The sequence below is a fragment of the Euprymna scolopes genome, chromosome 26 (assembly GCF_053919585.1).
Source record: "Euprymna scolopes isolate OS-2025 chromosome 26, ASM5391958v1, whole genome shotgun sequence".
NCBI classification, from domain to species: domain Eukaryota; kingdom Metazoa; phylum Mollusca; class Cephalopoda; order Sepiida; family Sepiolidae; genus Euprymna; species Euprymna scolopes.
The window spans coordinates 13,657,975-13,679,698 of record NC_136507.1 but is presented as its reverse complement, the minus strand read 5'-3'; the positions used below and the strand labels follow the sequence as shown (position 1 = coordinate 13,679,698).

At 30.1% G+C, this 21,724-nt stretch overlaps 1 protein-coding gene across 1 annotated transcript in view; it reads right to left on the bottom strand.

Annotated features, from left to right (window-relative positions):
• LOC145247921 (dynamin-1-like) overlaps positions 1-21,724 on the bottom strand; it is a 372,083-nt gene that overhangs the window by 29,599 nt on the left and 320,760 nt on the right. Inside the window, 5 exon segments of the mRNA XM_080109558.1 lie at positions 1,115-1,302; positions 2,378-2,437; positions 4,902-5,048; positions 5,485-5,611; positions 17,459-17,565. Coding sequence (XP_079965684.1) covers positions 1,115-1,302; positions 2,378-2,437; positions 4,902-5,048; positions 5,485-5,611; positions 17,459-17,565 — 629 coding nt within the window.

Below are 21,724 nucleotides of genomic sequence, written 5' to 3'. Positions count from 1 at the left end.
GTAAATATATGTCTCTACCTACTATTGAGCAATATTAAATAAATGCAGGAAGACTCAGAACTTTTTATCTGATTTATATGCACAAAATTACATAAAATTATATATATATATATATATATATATATATATATATATATATATATATATAACACACACACACACACACACACACACACACTAGACTACTTGTGACCTGTTGGGTCAGTATGTTATATAAGCTATAGAATTAATGTATGAGCATGACACTTGTGACGTGAAGAAAATAGGTTTTGTGACATAATCGAAACATTTCTATGAAAGTATATTAAAATGAAAAAAAAGAATATAGATAGATTTCTATGAGTCGTTCTGTTTATAATTGTTTATTTTTGAAAAAAAAAAAACTTACAGGCATTGAATTATAAGTGATTTGCCATACTTATAGGTAAATGTGCATTGATAGATACCATAATACTCAAGTTAAATTCAAATTGATATATCTTAATTTAAACGCGAAAAAAAAAAAATAATTTGGACGCTGAAAACTTACACAGTAAAACAATACGTTTTATTGTCGCATTGATTTTTTATTTGTAACGCAAATTAAAAAAAACATTTTCGGGTATTTATTTATGTTGGTAGTGTAGAAGAAAATGTATGAATGTTTTTTAAGAAAGGTGTTTTAAAAAAATGGAGAATAAATTTTTAAAAAATGAAGGCAGTGGGTAAATCACCATTGTAAAATGTATTTATGGTTGTCAATGGGTTTAAGTAGATTTATTTGTAAGAAAATTGCGTTAAAATAAACATAATACGGAAATGAATGATGTAAAAAACAAAAAATAAAAAAAATGCAGAAAATATTAACAATTGGATAATTTGGGACGCTGAGAATGTACACAGTAAAACAATACGTTTTATTGCCACGTTGATTATTTGTTTATGTATGCATGCGCAACCGGAAGTTGTAAACCGTATGTTGGGTTACAACACCCGTTACAAGGTCATTTGAGTTTTATGATTTTATATATATATATATATATATATATATATATATATATATATACACACACACACATATATATTGATGAACTACCTTCACCAACCCAGAGTAAACAAGTATTTTTCAGCATACCTTGAAGGTCCATTCTCTGCTCTTTCAGCACGAAGCCAGTCACTATCAACAGGCGGGGGAAGTGGAGTGGTCACTGTGGTTGTGGTCACATCTCCAATGATATTCAATGCATCCTTGGTTGCATGGTACATACGAAGAATCTCCTCTCGCCTCATTCCTTCTTCGGCAGATTCTTCCATCAATGTATTCTACAAAGAAACAAAGTTAACACTCAACAAAGAGACAAAAATGATAAAGTGTAAAGTAGTCGCTAATCTTCAACAGTGTCATGCCATTTTAACACCCACCATGTTCTGTCCGGGACAGTAGCAAGGAAACAAAAGAAATTTGACTCAGATTTTTCAGTTGAAATGAATTTATTCATAGTTCTTCCAAAATAATGCGTTACCTCTTGTTTTAAAAATCTCTTTATTTATTGCCATGACACTCAACAGCCAGTCACGGTTCCAATGCCAAACCCCTGTACATTGTTGGACCCAGAATCAGTTTAGTGTCTTGCTTAACCATTTTAAGCCACATTTTAAGCTGGATGACGCATCGCTTCTTCCAGTCCTGAGTAGGAACCAGATTGATGGCTTGTCCGATGAGATCGCCTTGTCGACAGTGGAGGACATACCCAGCCCAGCGAAGCCAACTCGTGAGAAGAGCCCGCTGGATGGAGGTGATGTGGCACTGTGCTCGGATCACTGCATTCAGCAGATGTTGCCAGAGCACACACAGGATGTGACACAGAGAGAAATGATAAAAACCACCAGTCTGAGAAAATCAACAACTCTCATCAGCTAAGACTCACAGACAAGGGCTTGGTAGACTGACTTTTGTGGTTAGCTTAGTTTCCCCACAGTAGTTACTTACATCTTAATAGCAATGTTCCTTGTTTGGGATGAATAGCACCAACACTATTTAGTAGTTAACATTGATTCAATCATTACAAAAAAATTAGTTGTTTATCTGGCATTGTCCGGGATTATTTCTAACTTTACATGATTGAAATATAAAAAAACAAATATTAAAAAATAAAATTTTAAAAAATAGAATATACCAAAAGGAAGTAACTATTTCTCAAAACAACTATTTTTCTTAAGATGATAATTGTGATAGGTTAGATATAATTTGTCAAATTAAACTGAATTACATTTTTTTCATGTACCAACGTTACACAAAAAAACAAACCTAAATCAAACGTTGCTTTTGTAAAAGGAAAGCTAGTCTTGGTCATTCAGATAACAATGTGAGAATCAGCTTGTTCGTTGTTAGTCTTACCTGATCAGCAGATGAATAAAGTTGCGCCAACATCTCACCTGCACTGATAAATTCTTTAATCTGAGGAAAAAAAAAAAAAAATTAGTAAACTTTTTGCAGCATTTTATCTTATATGAACCTGACAAAGAGCAAAATCTCACCCCTTCACTATAAAGGTTCCTAGCTGATGAAATGCTTTCTACTCTAATGGTTCCTTCTCACAAATTACTAGACCTTGAAATCCGCTCTGTTCTGTTTCACCTACTGTATTAACGTGTTGAAATTTAAACTTAATGCAAACAGAGATCTTGGTTCTCTACTCCATACACAATATCCCTGTAAATATGGTCCCAAATATTTAAATGGTAATATACCTTATTTGAGGGTGAATAAGAGTAAATATATGTCAATGCTTGTTTGAGCGTTATAGAAATAGTTATGTTACCAGATAGAACATTAAAAAAAGTTTATCACAAAATCTAAAGACAACATTTAAATTTTATTTCATTTCAGATTACAAGCAATTATTGGTTATATTCATAAAATAAGTATGTAAAAAAAAGTTTTTATTTTAAATAAATTTTGTTTTGCTTCATAAAACCGAAATGAAATTCAACACAAAACATCTCTGAAGAATGTATTTTAAAATCGGTAAATATGTAAATTACTTTTATTGATGTTTTTCTAATTACAAAGAAATAAATTTGTTTCAATTCATTAAAACCGTTTTCAGTTTTACAATTGTCTGTATCAAAAGCACAGCATCAACAGGCAGTTTTTTGGGGTTTTTTTTTTAAAATAACATCACGTAACTGTTTTTTTTTTTGTGTATTTATAGATTGGTGATATTCTAAAGCAATGCATTTCAGGTAGAGACATTACATACTTATGTGTCATGTCTAACTTAGTACAAATTCCAAAAATAACAAAAAATGATCCAGTAGTAAAACAATTACAAGTGAAAATTATCAAGTTCCGCCGTTTACAGAGTTTTATCATATATTTTTATGTTGAAGATGTCGCAAGATTCAAGGGAGATAACTGCAATTGATAATTTTGGCTAAACAAGTATGTACTGCCATTTTTAAACACAAGAATTCTTAATACTAGCAGTTCAGCCTGGCTTTGCTTGGGCTCTATGTACTGTTCATAACTTTATGTGCATATATATATATATATAAGTTTGACTCCTGTCCAGGTAACCTACATCTAAAATTTCAAGTGTTTAAACCCAAAATTGGCGGAGGATTTTGGTAGAGTCTGCAAAGGTCAACTCTTTCAACTTTGACCTCTTGGCAGCCAAGTTTTCGCCCAAAAACTGATTAAAAAGCTTGCTGCATGTCTGAATACCTTTTATGTAAAATTTCAAATGCTTAAACCCAAAATTGGCTGAATAGTTTGCTAGAGACTGCAAAAGGTCAAATCTTTTAAACTTTGACCCCTTGGCAGCCAAATTTTCAGCCAAATCCCGATTAAAAGCTTGCCCTATGTCTGAATACACTTTATGTAAAATTTCAAATGTTTAGACCAGAAAATGGCTGAGTAATTTGGTAGAGACTGCAGAGGTCCAATTTTTTAAAACCTTGACCCCAATTTTGACCCCTTAACATTTTTTTTTGGGCTCAAATCAAATTAAACAGTTTGATTCATGTCCAAGTAACCTACATCTAAAATTTCAAGCATTTAGATTCAAAACTGGTGCTAGTGTATTAGTGGTAGAAAAATAAAAAGGCTAGTCTGAATCAAGTATCAATATGTTAAAGAAATTGCTATTCGAGTCTGACTTTAAAAAAGATAACATTAGATTACAACATTCCCTCTATATTAAAAAACTAAAATAAGGAAAAATTTGTATGATGTCCCCGTGACAAAATGAAAATATATTCCAAAAGTCACAAATAGATCGAGTAGTTTTATTTTTATAAAGAAAATCATTTTTAAGCGAGTAATTTGTAGGCATTACTAGATTTAAAATATTGTTAAATTATCCCCCTTATTTTGAGATTTTCAAAATGGCTGGCGAGACAATCATTCTTCTGATACTCATTTTATTATTCAAAAATCAAACTACTTGATCAATTTGCGATTTTTGGAATATGATATTTTTGTTTCATTAGAGGTACAGAATATATATATTTTCTTTTTTATTTTTGTCTTTTAATATGGGAGAATTTTGGCCAAGAACCAAATAATCATTAAGTATGGGGCGCTTTTGACACAGCATCAACTGTAAAACTTTACATGGGTTTAATCGAAACAAACTTGTTTCTTTTCAATCTTAATAAAAATAACAAAATATAATTATCAGATTAGAAGATGATTAAGAAACGAATAAAAAAAATTGCACATAATGGGATTTGAATTCAGTATAACTGATTGCATACTATGCGACAAATACGTATTGAATCTGCAGCCCCTTATGCCTTTGAAAAATAGAAATTATGAACATACAGAGTGAATTTGTTATAAAGGAATCTGAAATGAGTATCTTCAATCTCAGAACATCGCAAAGGACAACTACATGAAAGGTGGGGGTGTTACTTACATCATTGACAATCAGGTGCATGATAGTCTTTGGCACCAAATCCCGCTGTGTTTTGTAAATAAGTTTTATGTAAGAGTCGACCAGATTCCGAATAGTCTCAACTTGTCGCTCAAGCTGGGGATCCATGGAGATATTTTCATCCTTTGTCTGAAAAGAGAAAGTTAATCATATATAATATGTGTATTAAAAAAAAATTTAAAAAAACAATACAAAAAATATGCTTATATATTTTCTCTATTTCTTATTTGTTGACTTTTAGGAATACAAAATGTCTTTTGAAAAAATACTTTTTATTTCTAAAAGAATGTTACAAAAAAAAAAAAAAAAATTAAAAAATCCACACTTTCTCACTATAATTTATTTCATCTCATCAGGTTGGTGATGAGATTTCTGAGGAGATTCAAGTTGGCATTGTATTAACTGAAGAATGGGTGTCTATGCTGTTTTTGGTGTTCTTTAGCAGTAGATGTTCATTCATTATGTAACTAATGCTTCAATAAACAAGAGTCTGTATCTATGTATAATTTCTAATTTCTAAATAATGACTAATAGAGGAAAAGAAAGAAAAAAAAAGGTCCTATACCCCATCTTCTTTCTCCTGCGTCTTTTCAGGATATACCCCAGCTCGGAGGAATGATGCCTTCCAGCTATCGATCTCTTCTTGACTTTCAGCTGATAATTCAAGTTGCTTATAATCTTTGTACACATTCCTACAAACAACCAACATTTGCGTTTACAAACAGTACAACACACAAAAAAGAGAAAAAGAAAAAATGAATATCATTAGCTTTTTTGCCAGTAAATATCAGCAAAAACATGAACAAAAAAAGAATAAGACATATTGGCACAATTATTAAATTACAGGTAATTTGTGGCATCCTGGTCTTGATAATTTAATTATCAAATCAATGCATATTTTGAAAATATTTATTCATAAAAATAATTCTTTTTAAGGTATGCATAAATTTATAGACTACTTGATGTAACTGCATATCAAATATGGAGAAAACAAAACAGCTTTTAATCACACATGGAATACTGACCATTATCAGCATTATTACAAATATCAAGGGAGATAATTTAAACATTTTTAAGAGAAATCAACTTTTTATTTTTTGTATAAACGCAAACAGCAATTATTTCCCTTGAATATCATGATGATGACTATCTTCTGTACAACTAAACGTTTAATTTATTTTATAAAATCGAAACTACTGGATGAATTTCTATAATTTTTGGTGAACAGTATTTATTTTTACTCAAAATAAAGTATATCAAAAACGTTTATTGCTAATTTTTTTTTTTTTAATGATATCCACATTCCATCTATATGTAATCATGAACTGATAAATCGAATTGGACTTTTCTGTTTAACTGTATAACACAGTTATTTTTGTATTTGCATTATTTTTTATGAGGTTGTCCAATCGTCAAAGATCAAATGAACAAGAAATAAATTAAAACTGATGTTGCTAGGGTAAATTAAATTTAGACTGAAATTAAAATGAACTGTTCCCAAATAGAATTCTATCATTCCACCAACAAATCCTCCTTGATTTTTTTATATGTTAATGCAATTTTTTTATAAGTTGTATTTAAGTAAAAAGTGACATTTGTTTACCTATTTAAATAATTAGTTGACAATTATTTTTACCTTCTGAATTTTGGAGAAGAGGATTGATTATTCATATTTGGAGATATTTTTAACTGTTTCCATCTTGTCTACAAGGACCCATGGTATAGTGGATAAAGTACTTGGTAAAAATCAGTTGTAACTTACAATCTTCTGAAGGTTGAAGATTCAATCGTCAATGTGGGTGATACTCAAAATACAATTGAAAATTACTTTGAGCTTCTATCCAGTCATGGTTGATGGGATAAGAGCATGCTATCCTCATAGATTAAATACAGGGTTCCATTCAAAATTTTTTGCAGATTCCCCGAGTTCAATAAAATACACCTGAAGAAGGTTGGAGGTTATACTGACAGAAAGATTGTGTAAATAACACTCAAGGTGAGAATAGTTTGAAGAATCCAAATGATATGGATTACTTGCTAAAAAATCTATTTGGAAAAAGTTTAAATAAAATCTTAAAACGTGCATTTTTTAAAACCATATTTAGCTGTCAATTCTTCTTAGATTGACAATATGTATTACTTGAAAAAAAAAAAAAATGGTTATAAATTTTAATACATATTTGTATTATTTCATCATTTAACTTATCTCAGTCGAAATGTCAGTTGTCCTCAGAAAATAATCTCTTATAGGAACGACCCCCTCCCTGAGAGCCACATTTCTCTATCATCTGAGGCAGTGTCATCCTGAAATGTTTATGATGAAAAACAAAACAAAAAAACAAAAATATTCGTTTGTTCTTTTATCGTGTTTCAAATATTAACCACTTCTTCAGAGGTATTTTTTAATATCCTTATTCTTGCATTATTTTGATTATTTGGACTACAGTTCTCATGTTTTAGTCGATATAACCTTCAACCTTCTGTAGGTGCTATTTAGACAATGTACAATTATCGAATCAATGCATATTTCGAAAATATTCATTCATAAAATAATTTTTTACAAGACAAGTATAAATTTATCCAATCAATTTCATGATATTCTAAACTTAATGATATATTTTGTCTGTGCATTTAAAATATTTTTTTTTTATTATTATTTTAGAATATAGAATGTTAAATTAGTGAACGGCAGAAAGAATGTTTTTTTGCTCTTTTTTCTGACAAACCATACAATTCAACATGTTATGTGCTTATGAACTCAGAAGATATTAAAGTCATTTCCATTATTGTACTAATTTATTGAGGATGACACCCAAGCTGAGAATGGTAGTCCAAACATTCCAAATAATACATACTATCAATCCTCATCTCAAAAATTCAGAAACATCCTCATTCTTTTTTTTTTTCCAAAATAAAATTTTTTGCAAAAGTTTATTTAAAAGATATTTAACTGGTAATAATCATTAACTTTACACAGGTGATGTGTTTTTTTTTAAATATTATTTTTTTTTTTTAATATTAATAATCCTAACATTTGTTTAAAGAGAAATTATACAGAAAAATGAAGAAATCAACCATGGAATATCCACAAATTTCTGTTAATACATATAATAATAAACACTTACCTGCAACATTTCTCAAAATAATTGTTGAATTATTTTCTCCATTTTCTAATTAATTAACAAATTCTATTTCTTCCAACAAATTAAACCATTTTTATTTTACATTTATGTAACATTTTTTGTTAAGAAAAAAAAAAGCTTTTTTTTTCTTTAAATGATAAACATTTAATACATTTAAAAGTATTTTATATATCAAAATTTTCATACAAGAAAAAAATCAATAAGAAATTGAAAGCAACAAGAAGCACATTGAATAAAAGCATTCAAACATCTCAACAAGCAAACATTTTTTAAGAGGGAAATGATACACAGGAAAGTTACAGAACAAGTTCACTTGAGCTAACCAGAAATATTTTTCTTTGTTTCCATTTTTAAAATAATTAAGAGAAAATGGGGAGACAGTCCAAAATTTTATCATTTTTAAACTTTTAAACCCTATTTTATTAAAGAAACATATCTTTAATAAAATAAAATAAAAAGATCTTAACTTTTTCAAATAAATTTACTGACAAAAAAAAAAAAATCATTTGAAAATATTTTAATTTGACTGCCGTATTTTATATCTAAATGATTATATTTTTTTAAATAAATATAAAAAATACATTCAATCCATTTCATAATATTCTAAACTTAATGTTATATTTTATTTGTGCATTTAAAATGTCATTGATATTAAAATTAATTATTTTAAAACATAAAAATTATATTTTATTAGTAAATTTTCCAAATAATTTGGCATATTGTTGCTAATATAAAATTTTTAACTTAAATCTTTCTGTAAGTAATGCTTTCTGTTGTGTTGCTTTGTTTTTTACTGAACTTGTTTTGAATTATAAAATTTTGATTTTAAAAAATTATTAAATTTCCGATTGTTTCCTCTTTTCTTGAATATAACTTCTAAAAATGAAAAACAAATACTTCTGATTAGTTGAAGTGCACATGTGCCAATTTGTATTAGAATTTAGTGCACAATGGAATTGAAATTTGTCGATTCAACAATTAAGAACATTGTTTTATTTGAATTTACAGAAGGCAACAAAATATTTAATATCGAAATACCAAGAAATTCAATTTAAAAGAATCCCAAGTTCAGCATTTTTGTATTGGCCCATTTTTATTGTATTCACTGTTTCTATTTAATTGTCTCCCTATGATGGACAAAGTTAGACACAAGGTCAGTTTTTATGTGGAGGAAAATTCAGCTCTCCATAAAAGTGGCACTCTGGACTGGAACAAAAATAAAAATGGCTTCAGACTAGAAAAACTTTTTCACTGACCAAGGACAGAATAGAGTAAGTGTAGCATCAAAGCAGATACTGTTCCTATCCAAATGCAAAGCGCAGGAGTGTCTCATCTTGCTTAAAATAGAATTAGTTTTTTTTGTTTGTTTTTTTTTTTAAATATTGTAACAGTTGAGTTTTTCAATGAAGTTGAAAAAGTCTGTCAATAATTTTTTTTATTATTTCAAAGCCAAAAATTTATACTTTGACCAAATCTGAAAGCTTGCAGGTCATTGATAGAATCAAATTATACAAATCATTAATCCTCATCTCAAAAAATTCTAAAACATAACAATTATGCATCATACATTATTGCTTCCTTGCAACCTCTATCTCACAGAAGAGATGTTGCGAGTTTGTCTCTGATGTATCGTTATTTTCATGGAAAGTGTTCGACTGAGCTTCAATCTATGGTCCCCCCCTCGCCAAACTTTCACAAGAAACACTCGTCTAGCTGTAAACACTATCAATAATTCCCCCCACTCTTTATCTGTGCCTAAACCTAAACGTAGATTCCATGAACAAAGCTTCTTTCTTAGAACTGCACGCCTGTTTTCCTGCTGACTACAATATTGGTCAAGATCAAAGTGTAGTATGTTCTTCAGATGCTGCAGTTCATTTTCTTGTTCTCTTTCGGTGGAGGAGAAATCCTTTACGACTGAGACAATTTTTATTTTTGTACCTTTTCTCCACGTTAAAAAACGACCCTGGTGTCTAACTCTGTCCCGTGGGGAGGCATAGTAAATAGGTACAATATGGTTGTCTTCAAGTCTAACGTAAATAAGTTCTTGATGAGCCGTTCCATATAAGTTATCAAATTTACCAAATTTTCATTACTAATGATTACTATAATGTCCAATTTCTACTGTACACTCTATAGCCCTTATCCTTGAATGGCCTCTTGGCCTTGATAATGTGGTGATGCCTATGTAAAAAAAAAAAAAATATATATATATATATATATATATATATAAATAAATAAATATATAATATTAAATTCTCATTAGATCAACAAAGTTAAGCACTACCTAGTCAGTACTGGATATCACCTATCTAGTACTGGCTAGACAGTACTGGATAGGTGATCTTTTAGAAGTATTAGGCAATGTGGGAGGAAAAAGTTTAAGCACCATGCTAAATAATTAAATGATGTAGAAGTTCTGGCATATCCTCCAGACGTTGATCCATCCGAGTATCATCTATCTAAAGTAGCATTTCATGAAGGTTATGAGTTATTCGATGAAATTTTAAAAATCTGTAAAGACCTTTCAACTCAAAACTAGAAATTTGATCTTTGAGGAAATACAAAAATTTGTATGTTGTTGGCAGAAGGTTGTGGACACTGACGGTCTTTATTTGGAGGAATATTTGTTGTCTTGAAATAAATACTGGCATAATAAATTATTATTATAAGAGCTACACTCAACACCACCTACTACTACAAGTCAACCCACAGGTCCATAGAAACAGCTTAAAATGAATTAATAAAAGTAGTTCAAGTGAAATGATTTCATGATATAAAATATTTGAGCCAACACGAGAAAATCTAGTTAATTATAGAAATGTAAAAGAGCGAATATCATTTCCTGCATATTTGAGACATCATATTTTCCATTCCTTTATGCACCAAATCAAAAAAATCCTGTCAAAATTTCTGTTAGTCTCATGAATAAATGCTGAATATTGACAGTACAAGTAAATGCACTGGGATGATCTGTAAAAGTTTCAAACAAATAATTTAGAATTCTTTAAAATTATCATTTTTAATTATAAATTTAATAGTTATAGATGCACATACACTTTTTATATTTCTTTATTTTTACAAACATTTTTATATCTATGTGTATACATGTTTCAGCTACAGCTTTATTAGGCTACACTTCAGATCATTCACTAAAATGGACAGGTTTTAGAATTTTCCATGTTTCATCCCTGTGAGGACTAATCAGAATACATGGAATTGGTGTCACTTTATTTAATACCATATATATATATATATATATATATATATATATATATATAAAGATTCTATGGAAATATACTTTATTTCCTTATAATATATATCAATCCTTATTTAAGTTCAATGTAATTACAGAGCAATATAATGAATGAATGACAAAAGTCTATATTCCAATTGTAAATGTCAACTAAATTAAAGGAATAAATTGTAAGATGGTCAACATCAAGAACTTTGTAATATAGACTTTTGACATTCATTAGGGCGATTAAGCTACACAGAATATTCTGCGTTTCATCCACGCTAGGATTCTTCAGGTTTCCTAGGAATCCTTGCGTGGATGAAACGCGGAATATTGTGTAGCTTAAACGCCATATATATTCTGTAACTTACTAACTAGCTCTACCTATGTATTGAGCACTGTTGAAGTAAATACTTATAGTTTACGCATAACACAAAAGGGTTTGGTGCAAAAGCCACGAGGAGGGCTCATTTTACTTGCTTCAAATCCGCCCTTTGGTCATGGGTTAATCTCCGATATACAGACAGCGCGCCACCTCTTAAGCCTGAGTGGTAAAACACGCTCAACATTGTCAACCACACACATTTCACACACCAGTTCCACCTGTTCCAACCATTCAGACACTGTGTGATCAGGTGAGATGCCATGAAATTCAGGGATAAGACGGATATCAAATGCTTTGTCTGCCATTTATAAGCCGAAATAGCTTGAAATTTGCCGGGTCCTTCAGCTTCACTTTCTCAGTTTGAGCCAGAACTTTCTTTAGGAGGGACTTTTCTCTCCTCTCACCGTTTTCTCTGCTTGAACAAAAGCACAGTCGCCTATCCATCCAAGTTCTGTCTTTTATTCCTCTCAAATCTCAGGAATTCTCGCAGTTAGTCTCACCCTTTTTCCCATAAAACCAACCACGTCTACCGCTTCTTCTTCCTCTCCCAGACCCTGTGTGTTGAGAACAAACAGAGCAGACTTTCTGTCTTTTGGATGTGAGTGCATTAGAATAATTACTGCTATATAAACTAAGCCCACAAAGCTAAAGATACAAGACGTACCTGCTCTGCAGCTAATGTTAAGTTTCACACCTTTTCCCAATAGCATCATTATTATATAAATAAACGCAACAGATTCAATGAGATTTGAACTCGGTTTGCAAGTTTTGCAATAATAAACTGATTTTTATAAATAAATGCAGGGTTCACTTTTCACGATTTGGTGGATGGAAACGCCTTTAAAAGGACTTTGTACTGTCAAACAAAGGCATTTTCGAGATATAAGAATATTTAAACAGGTTTTTTTTTAAAGCCAAATAATGTACATTTCCAAGGGTTCAAATTAGATCTAAAATGCACAACCAGCAAGAGCAATTATGCAAATCAAGAATGCAAGAGGGAATTAGTAGGACATGCGCACATAGCCTGAAATGTAGCAATGCACAAGACAAAATAAACAATTGCAAAAATAAAACATGGAATTAAATTTTTTAAATATTATTTGGAAATTTATTGCATAATACAAATCAGTGCTTTATCACATTTGGGCTCAACATTTTTATAAATATATGCATAATACATGTTCATTATATATATATATATATAAATAAAAAGAAAAATATCCCTGCCCCTACAAATAAGATTGAAACAAAAAGAGAAAACATCAATATTACACGAAAAAATGAACATCCCTACTTTCAAAAAAAAATTATCCTTCTCATGAAGGAAAAAACATTTCTATTCCCAAAATTTAAAAAAAAAAAAAAAAAAAAAAAAAAAAAAAAAAATCCCTCTACCCACAATTAAAAAAAAAAGAAGAAAAAAAAAAGTACACGTCCACAAAAAATGATAAAATAATAAATACAGGTTCATGTAGATCCAGCAAGTATCAACAAGTTAACATCAATAAAATCAAAGAATATCAAAAATGCATTTGCTTTCTTTTTCTACATGCAGTTATATTGTTTGTTTCAAAAAGGGTCTCAAAACTCATGGAAAGAAAGACAAATGAAAAAAAATACAAGACAATGATAAGAGAGAAGTTTGTCCATTGATCATTCTGATTTCCCATCATAACTAAGTGATAACGTTTCCAACATAAAACAACTAAAAAGCTAAACAACTCTGAAAACAAAATCTATTATCTACACACCATTGTAATAGTCTCGATACTGAGGAAGACACAACTTGCTTCCTTTATGTACCTAAAATTAAACAATTTCCTTGAGACTGCTTCCCAGCTGACTATAACATTGGTCATGTTCAAGGTCCAATGTCAATAAATACTTGTAGAGCCTTCTTAAGAAATCGAATTTTGTCCATTTATTATTTTCGATCCTCTCATCATATTGTTCATCATCTGACAATCGTATTGATTCTCATCCTCCAGTGGTTTTTGACTTTGTTAGTTGGTGACACCATAATAGAAAAAAAAATTTCCACTGATGAAAGTGGGCGTTACTCAATTGTTTAAATTTGGATCTACAGATAAATAGCTATAAAGGACGTGAATGTTGGTTAACTCCATTTTATGACAAATCTCTTTAGTGATCTTATATATAACTAGCAGTATCTAGATTATCAAATCTTTTCGTTTGTCCCAACAATTAGGAGAGAGCCCTCTCTTTTTTTTCCCCCCCCCCCCATGCCGCTCTCTTGAGGGGAGAGACAGAAAATTACTGGATAGAGGGTTCACACTTATTTCCCTACTTAAAAAGTGGGCGCTTGTTAAAATATGGTCAACAACTCGATTTTTTTTAAATATATCGTTTTAAGCAAAATCAATATTACACACTTAATAGTCATGTCGGAAATAGTAACATATCCAAAATTTACAAAAATTTATCAAGTAGAACAACTGCTATTGTTTTTTTTTGGGGGGGGGTCTATTGCTATAGACAGCAAATATTGCAGCCATATCACACGTAATCTAAAATATTCCTTTCAGAGTTGTCCCCTTTATTTAGACACCTACCGTTACTTTATAATATCTAAAAAAAAAAAAAAAAAAAAAAAAACAAATAAATAAATGTAATTTTACAAATTTTCTGTAAAAATTACTTTTATCTATAAACAATTTTCTACTCAATTTTTCATAATTTTTTAGATATATTACTATTTTCGGCATGACAATTAAGTACCTAATATTGTTTTTGCTTAAAATGACATATTTTAAAAACTCGATCTGTCGACTGTATCTTAACAAGCACCAAAAAGTGGGACCCCGGAAAATGTATATCATAAAATGATAATGAGGATTAAGCACCTAAATGGTAGAGTATCCAAATTCCTAGGCCGAACCATCTGCAACACTTTAATAAGTCAGTTAAGATTTGGAAGTGGGTATTTACTCTTTCTACCTCAGCAATAAGATATAACACTAGGGTCCGAAAGTAGGATTGAAGAGCCAGTGCCCCAGAGGAGGAGAACACTGATCTAAAATAACGCCTGAGCAGCCCCAGGAGAGACGCCTCAAGTGATTAACAATACTCCTTTCTCAAAAAGAGAAGGCAAAGCCTGGGAGCGAGTATCAAGGAGAGCTGCACAGGACCAGTACCATACCACAGCAGGGAAAAGACCATTACAAGAATGGTGTAAACTTGATTTTGATGCTGAGGGGAAAAAATCCCCAGCTGTGGAAGTGTTTGGAATATGACACTTTTGTTCCGGGTACATCATTAAGATTTTTTTTGTATTTTCGTTTTTTTTTTTAATTAGGTTGAATTCTAAACAAGAACCAAATACACTCATCCAAATTTAAATAATAAAATTGATTTACATACAAAATTTCATATCAATCTTGATCACAGTTAGAAATATAATGGAAAACCAAAATTGATCAATGGACTAAAACATAGATAAAAAAATAAATAAATAAAAAATAAAATAAAAAATCGAGATTCAGTTGGTCCATCTTGGATTTTTGTAATTCCAAAAACACAATGCCACGTGTAAAGAATTCATTGAATGTAAGTTGCTATTTTAACTATATATGGGAAAGAAATTATTTCCCAACAACAATAGAACATATGTAAGTAAACATTACTATTGGCAACATAAATTATTTTAAAATGAAATACAATTGGCAAATTTGTTCAAATTAGTTTGGTTTACCGACTCCTTTAAAAACAAAAATCCATATAATATCCTGCATGTTCCTTCCTTAGTTCATACGTTACACTTTGATAAAAGCCTAATACAAATTTTGAAGTCCAAACTGCTTCAAAAAAGGCCATGGACAGGAATATGAGAGTGACCTTTTGATGAAGCCTTGTTTTCAAATATCATGATACTATCATACAATGATATGTTCATTGTTATAATGGTGTGAGAAAGAAAATCATAGTAATTTTGACATGCAGCAGTTCTTCACCATAGAAAGTCAGCAAAACATTGCATAAAAAGGAACATTTGAAGAAAAAAAAAGGAGGGGGGGGGGCATTGTCTGCTAAGTGATGCTGGATTGAAGAAGTAAATTAAAGATTGTCTCTTACAATATGATTTTATTATTTGTATTGAACTATATAGCACAATATTACTTTCTGGGTATTTATTAGTTAATTTTATTTGGGTCAGTTTTATATCTAAAATACAATGGACACTATTTTCATATAAATGTTAATAACCTCATTAGTTGCGTTATTGGTTTGTTTTTTTTGTCTAGAAAACTAATTTTTGTGCTATCTAGAAAAAAAATATCAGCTTTATCAAAGCGTGTTGATTAAATATTTCACATTCCATGGAATTTTCACAGGTCCTGCTAGTTAAATTAATATTTAACAGAAAAAATAAAATATTTGAAATTACAGCAAATATTGTTTGTAGGTATTAATCATCTGTCATGCAACTTACTTCTTCTGAAAGTAAGGAATATAAATAATACTGCTGACAGTTGTTAATACAACTAATATTAATGCAACTTCACATGTTCATAAGTTGGTGCGAACATTTTGCCGGTTTGTAGAAGGAGCATTTTAAACCATTATAACTTATTCAATGACTATTGCTATCACTTAAACATATCACTAGAATTAACTTATACTTTGTCTTTCAGATTATCAAAGGTTGATTGGTTGGTTGGTTTTGTTTTACAGCATATCAACCCTTTTGGGTTATTTAATGCCGAATCCAGTGATTTTGAAGAACAATTTTTTAATAGAGTATATTTGTTTTTTAACTTGGTTTCTATTCAACCCATAGTTGGGACCCTAACAGGTACTACCGCTCCAGGTCAGAGTGAACCTAGGAGCAATGGCAATTAAAGGGTGGCTCCAAACTCCCCATCGGATATAGTTTAAGGTCATATCCAGGGCCAGATTATCAAACGATCATCCATATTTTTCTGTAATATTCTCAACCATGTTGACTCAAAAACAACCTTCTTTAGTCAACAGAGAGGGTATCATTTTCAATCATGATAGTGCTCATCCTCACCTAGCACTACTGACCAAATATCTATGAGAATTTGGTTGGGAAATCTTGCTCCATCTTGCATATTCCCCTGACCTAGCTCTCTTATTTCAAGGATTACAGAACTATTTAGATTAGGTTAGCATCACAAGGAGAATGAACAAGAGTTAGATCTATATTTCACATCAAAACTTAAAGAATTTTACAAGTGAGACATTTATAAATTTGTTGATAAGATAGAATCAAGTAAGAGGGAGCAAAGGTAGTCATTGTTATGAATAAAGATTTTCAAAAACGATTTTTCATTTTTGAGATGAAATTTAAAAATCTGCAAAAAATGTTTGCACCAACCTGATATTTTCAATTAATTTTTTCTTTCTTTTTTTTCATAAGTTACAATTTAAACCAAAATAAATTGTTTGGGAATAATTTTTGAACTGTGTTTCCTTTCAAATCTTTCATATCACCAATAATAATGTTTACCTATAAGTGGGTTGGGTGGATTTGATCTGAATGGAACTTAGTTTTCCAATGTCTGTTATATATAATCACAGACTGAGAAAAAATAAAAAAAAGGAGATAAAGAAAACAAACAGAAAAAAGAAAATGGAAATTAGTAAGTCTGTTTCTCGGATGCAGTTAGAAAAATGGAGAAAGAATATCTCAATGCAAACTTCAAGTAACAGTTAGAAAAATGGAGAAAAACAAAAAAAAAAAAGAAAAAAAGATGAGAAGGAAGAGAAGAGAGTTTAGTTGACCTACCTGAATTCTGAATGATACAAAGCAAACATGTTTTTGTGCAAGAAGGATCCTTCCAAATCTCGGATCATCATGCCATCTAATGGGATTAAATACTTCTTGTCTTTTTCCTACACCAAAACAACGATATCAGCGTGGAAAAATAAGATGCGCGAATGACATCTGTGATGGGCGGGAATGGTGGAGAAGGATGGAGGAGGGGGTTTAAAGCATTGAACAAGAGAGGGGGAACATTATTAGGTGAAAATGCAAGGATGGGATAATAGATGGGACAAAAAAAAAATTGGACAGGGAAAGTGGGATCAATATCTGGGAATAGAATGAAGGTAAAGGTCAAGTTACGGTTCAAAATTCAGGGGATGTGATAAGGAAAGTTAAAAATTTAGTACTTATGCAAGAATAAGGACCATGCTATTATCAAAATTTTCAAGGCAGTTTATGTAAAACGCTCAAAGGTATTGAATCGTTAAGCCAATAAAATCGACAGAGCCAACATCATTTAAAACATTTGCTATTATTGATTTATTTTTAAAAAATAAAAATTTATCTTGATTTGAACAACAGAAAAGAAAAACCATAAAAATTCAAACAATCTTGCTTGCTTTCAGTTATTCAAAAAATAAATTTACTCCTGAAACTTACCTTGCAATGAATGCTTTTTTTTTTCTTAATTGGAATTTAAATTTTCTTAGTTCTGTAAAAATTGTCCAATAATTATTCATCATATTTTTCATAAAATGAATATTGTTTTCAGTTTTCAATTAATTTTCCATTGAATTATTTTTGTAATAACAGAAATATATTTTTCATTGACAAAATTGAAAAAAGAAAGCAAAAATCGCAAAACTTTTGTTCAACACCTTCTGTCATTTTACGTAAACTGCCCAGTAAATTCTGAAAATAGCACAGTCCTTATTTTGTCTAAGTACAAAAATTTTAACAATGAAAATTAGGGTTCAAAATTCTTGGGATGAAAGGCAAATTCAAAATGGTAGGAGGAATCAGAGGATCAACAATAAAAATTAAAATTCAAAATGTTATGGGATGGCGTGGAGGGGAAAATATTTTAACAATGGATATTTAGGGGAAGTATCAAAATATTGTATAATAGAAGGAATGAGGGGGGGGTCAAAATCGTGGGATGAAATGGAGAAGAGAAATCAATTTTAACATTGAAAGCACGCTCAAAATCTGAGGATGCATATTTTAGAGAAAATTAAGATGCCAAGAATCAAGAGGGAGTGGGTCCATTTATTTATTTATTTTCTGTATTTATATTAAAACCAAAGCATGGCCACATGAAAAGGGATTGGTTTATGTTGACCAGAGGTCAAATATAATATACTAGCTTTACCTACCTAATATTGCCAAAAGTACAGTTAAACTGTTTTAGTGTTTACTTTCATGTTTAAACATTTTTAAAACTTGTACAGAAAAAAATTAAATAAAACTTCACATAAGAGTTATTTCCTTTGCTTATTTTGATTTTTCAGTGATTAGCTATAAAAAAGTTGAGACAAGTGCACTTAAGCCCACTAAAAATATTTTTGTTTTCATTTTCGGAAGAATTATATCAACAAAAAAGGAAGACAATCCAAAACGACTTTTACTTCTCTGAAAACTGAATTTATTTAAGAAATTTATATTTCAAAAAGAAAAAAAAAAGGTTATATAAAGCAATACATTACATCTATTTCATAAAATTCTGAACTGAATGTTATATTTTATTTGTGCTTTCAAAATTTATGCTTTGAAAATAATCATTGTGGAATATAGATTATATTTTATTTTTAAATATTGTTGCTAAATATTTCAATTAAATTCAATGAATGTTTTAGTATTTAATGTTTTCTTTTGTGATACTGTGTTACTTTGTTGATCTCGTTTTGAATCACCAAAAAAGTTTTTAAAAAATTATTTGGGATTGTCTTCTCTTGCTGCTAGCATAACTGTTCCATAAATGAACAAAAGATATATATATATATATATATATATATATACACACACACACACTTCCAGTGAACTAAAGTGCACATGTGCCAAAACATCTTTCATAATATAGATTATCTGAGCTGGACAAAGTATTTTTTGGAATAGATGGTAGTGAAGTATGTTATTAGATTTAGTGACATTCAGGATGGGTTGAGTTGGCTCCTCTCATAACGCAGACAATGCACAACAGCCTGCAGCAGTTACGATAGTTATGGGAAGCCAGTCTCAAGACCAATGGCGGACAGACACCGGCTTTCATGGTGTGAAACTAATTCTTCATTTGGCCTCCAGGGCGCCTACATCAATCTTGGAATGGTTCTAGAGCTATTATCTTGTGGATGACCTTTACAGTGTTGCAGCACACAGCATGGTCAAACCAAAAAGTCTTCTCTTTAGAAGAGATATGTTCATAAATACTAAAAACTCCTACGAACACGCCAATAACATGGCACAACAATAACAAGTGTAAATTTGCTGGTCAGAAACAAAATTTGATTAGTTAGTTTAATAACTATTTAGGTGAAAAGATACGTTTATAGAAAGATTGTGGACAATAGGAAAAGCAATTGATGTAAAGGTGCAGGAGTGAGACAATGTTAATGGTCATGATAATTCATCTTGTGATGATTGTAATGGTGCAATTAAAGATTCGGAAGACAATATTATTGCACTTTGATGCATATTTATGCAAAAATAAAAAAATAAGGGAGACAAATCCTGTTAATCTTGTCAGTGTTAAAGTGTGAACTTTAAATTTGGTAGTGTAGTCACAGCAATAATTTGATTTTAACACAAGAACACAATTACAAGTTCATATATTAGTTTTTCAAATATACATTTCTCGATTAATTTTCGCATTTGACAAAAAAAATTCTAAAAAAAAAAAACAAAGGAAAAGATTAATTTGAAAATATTAGAAACAAAAAGTGTTATGAAATATTTTATTAAATGATTAAAATCATTTTTTCCTTTATTTTTTGTTAGCATTAACTGTGAGTGGGTCAAACCACACATAAAAATCAACTTCAGACTTATAACAACCATCAATAACACCAGATATATCCTTTTATCTCTTCACAAAGAACTGACCCCTCAGGATTAATACCAGAAAAATGAAAAGTAAAAAAAAAAAAAAAAAAAAAAAAAAAGTTTTGTTTGAAAGAAGTGTATTACACTGAAAGTCTCAGAAAAAAAAAAGGAATAAAAAAGAAAAACAATTGATTTTAATAATTTAATAAAATAGTTCATAGCATTTGAACTTCTAATATTTTCAAATTAATCTTATGTAATGTTTCTAAAAATGTGACACAATTCCTATTTTAAAAAACAAAAAAAAACAAAAAAAAATAGAGAGAGAATTTTAGAAAACATACAAGTATGTAAATTATGGGTTACTTTAACATTAGAGCAGTTTTCTGTCCTTTATCAAAAAATGTATTATTTGACAACAAAAATGATGAAATATAAGGTAATTATGAAAAAACTGGACACTTTCAACTTTTTGCAATGTTCATCTTTTGTCTCAAAACTGTCAATGCAAGATCGCTTCACCAAATGATTTTTTTTAGTCAATATATACGCATTCGTCTTGATGAGAAAATGATTTGTTCAACAAAGTTTCATTTCAAAATGAAATCATTCTCAGTCTTAAAGTACTTATCGATATTAAAAACACTAACATCAGAGTTTAGACCTAATTTGCATGAGCAATTTGTTTAAAAATCAAATTTATAAAGTTCCTTTAAGAGACTTAAGTTGAGCCCTATTTAGTGAATATAGAAAAAAAGCGATCAACTAGCATACATACATAATTCTAAACTTCTTGTTTATTGAATACTCTAATGGCTGTTGATTATGACAAGTCCACTTGTAGGGCTTTATAAGTATCTAAGTTTACTTCCATTTAAAGCTTACTTGCAAGGGGCCAAGGGAAAAAAACACCAGCCCACAAAGCCAGTGTTGACTGGGATCAAATCCCCTGACCAGCAGTAATTATCAGTTCCTGCACTGATGATTGCATAAGCATAAAACACTAGTGTATGTAGGTATTAAAAAATATACTATGATTTAATGTAAATTTTGGAGAAAAGAAATCTTACACATTTTACTGGAAAAAAATTTGGAACCTACTTGAATAAATCCAAGATACCACATGAATGTCCCAATCTTCTTCAGAGACAATTGCCAGATCAAAAAACGAACATACAAAAATCAATGCAAAAAAGCCTTCAGGAAAGTATTAAAAAAACAACCATGGGAATATGGAGGTAATATAAG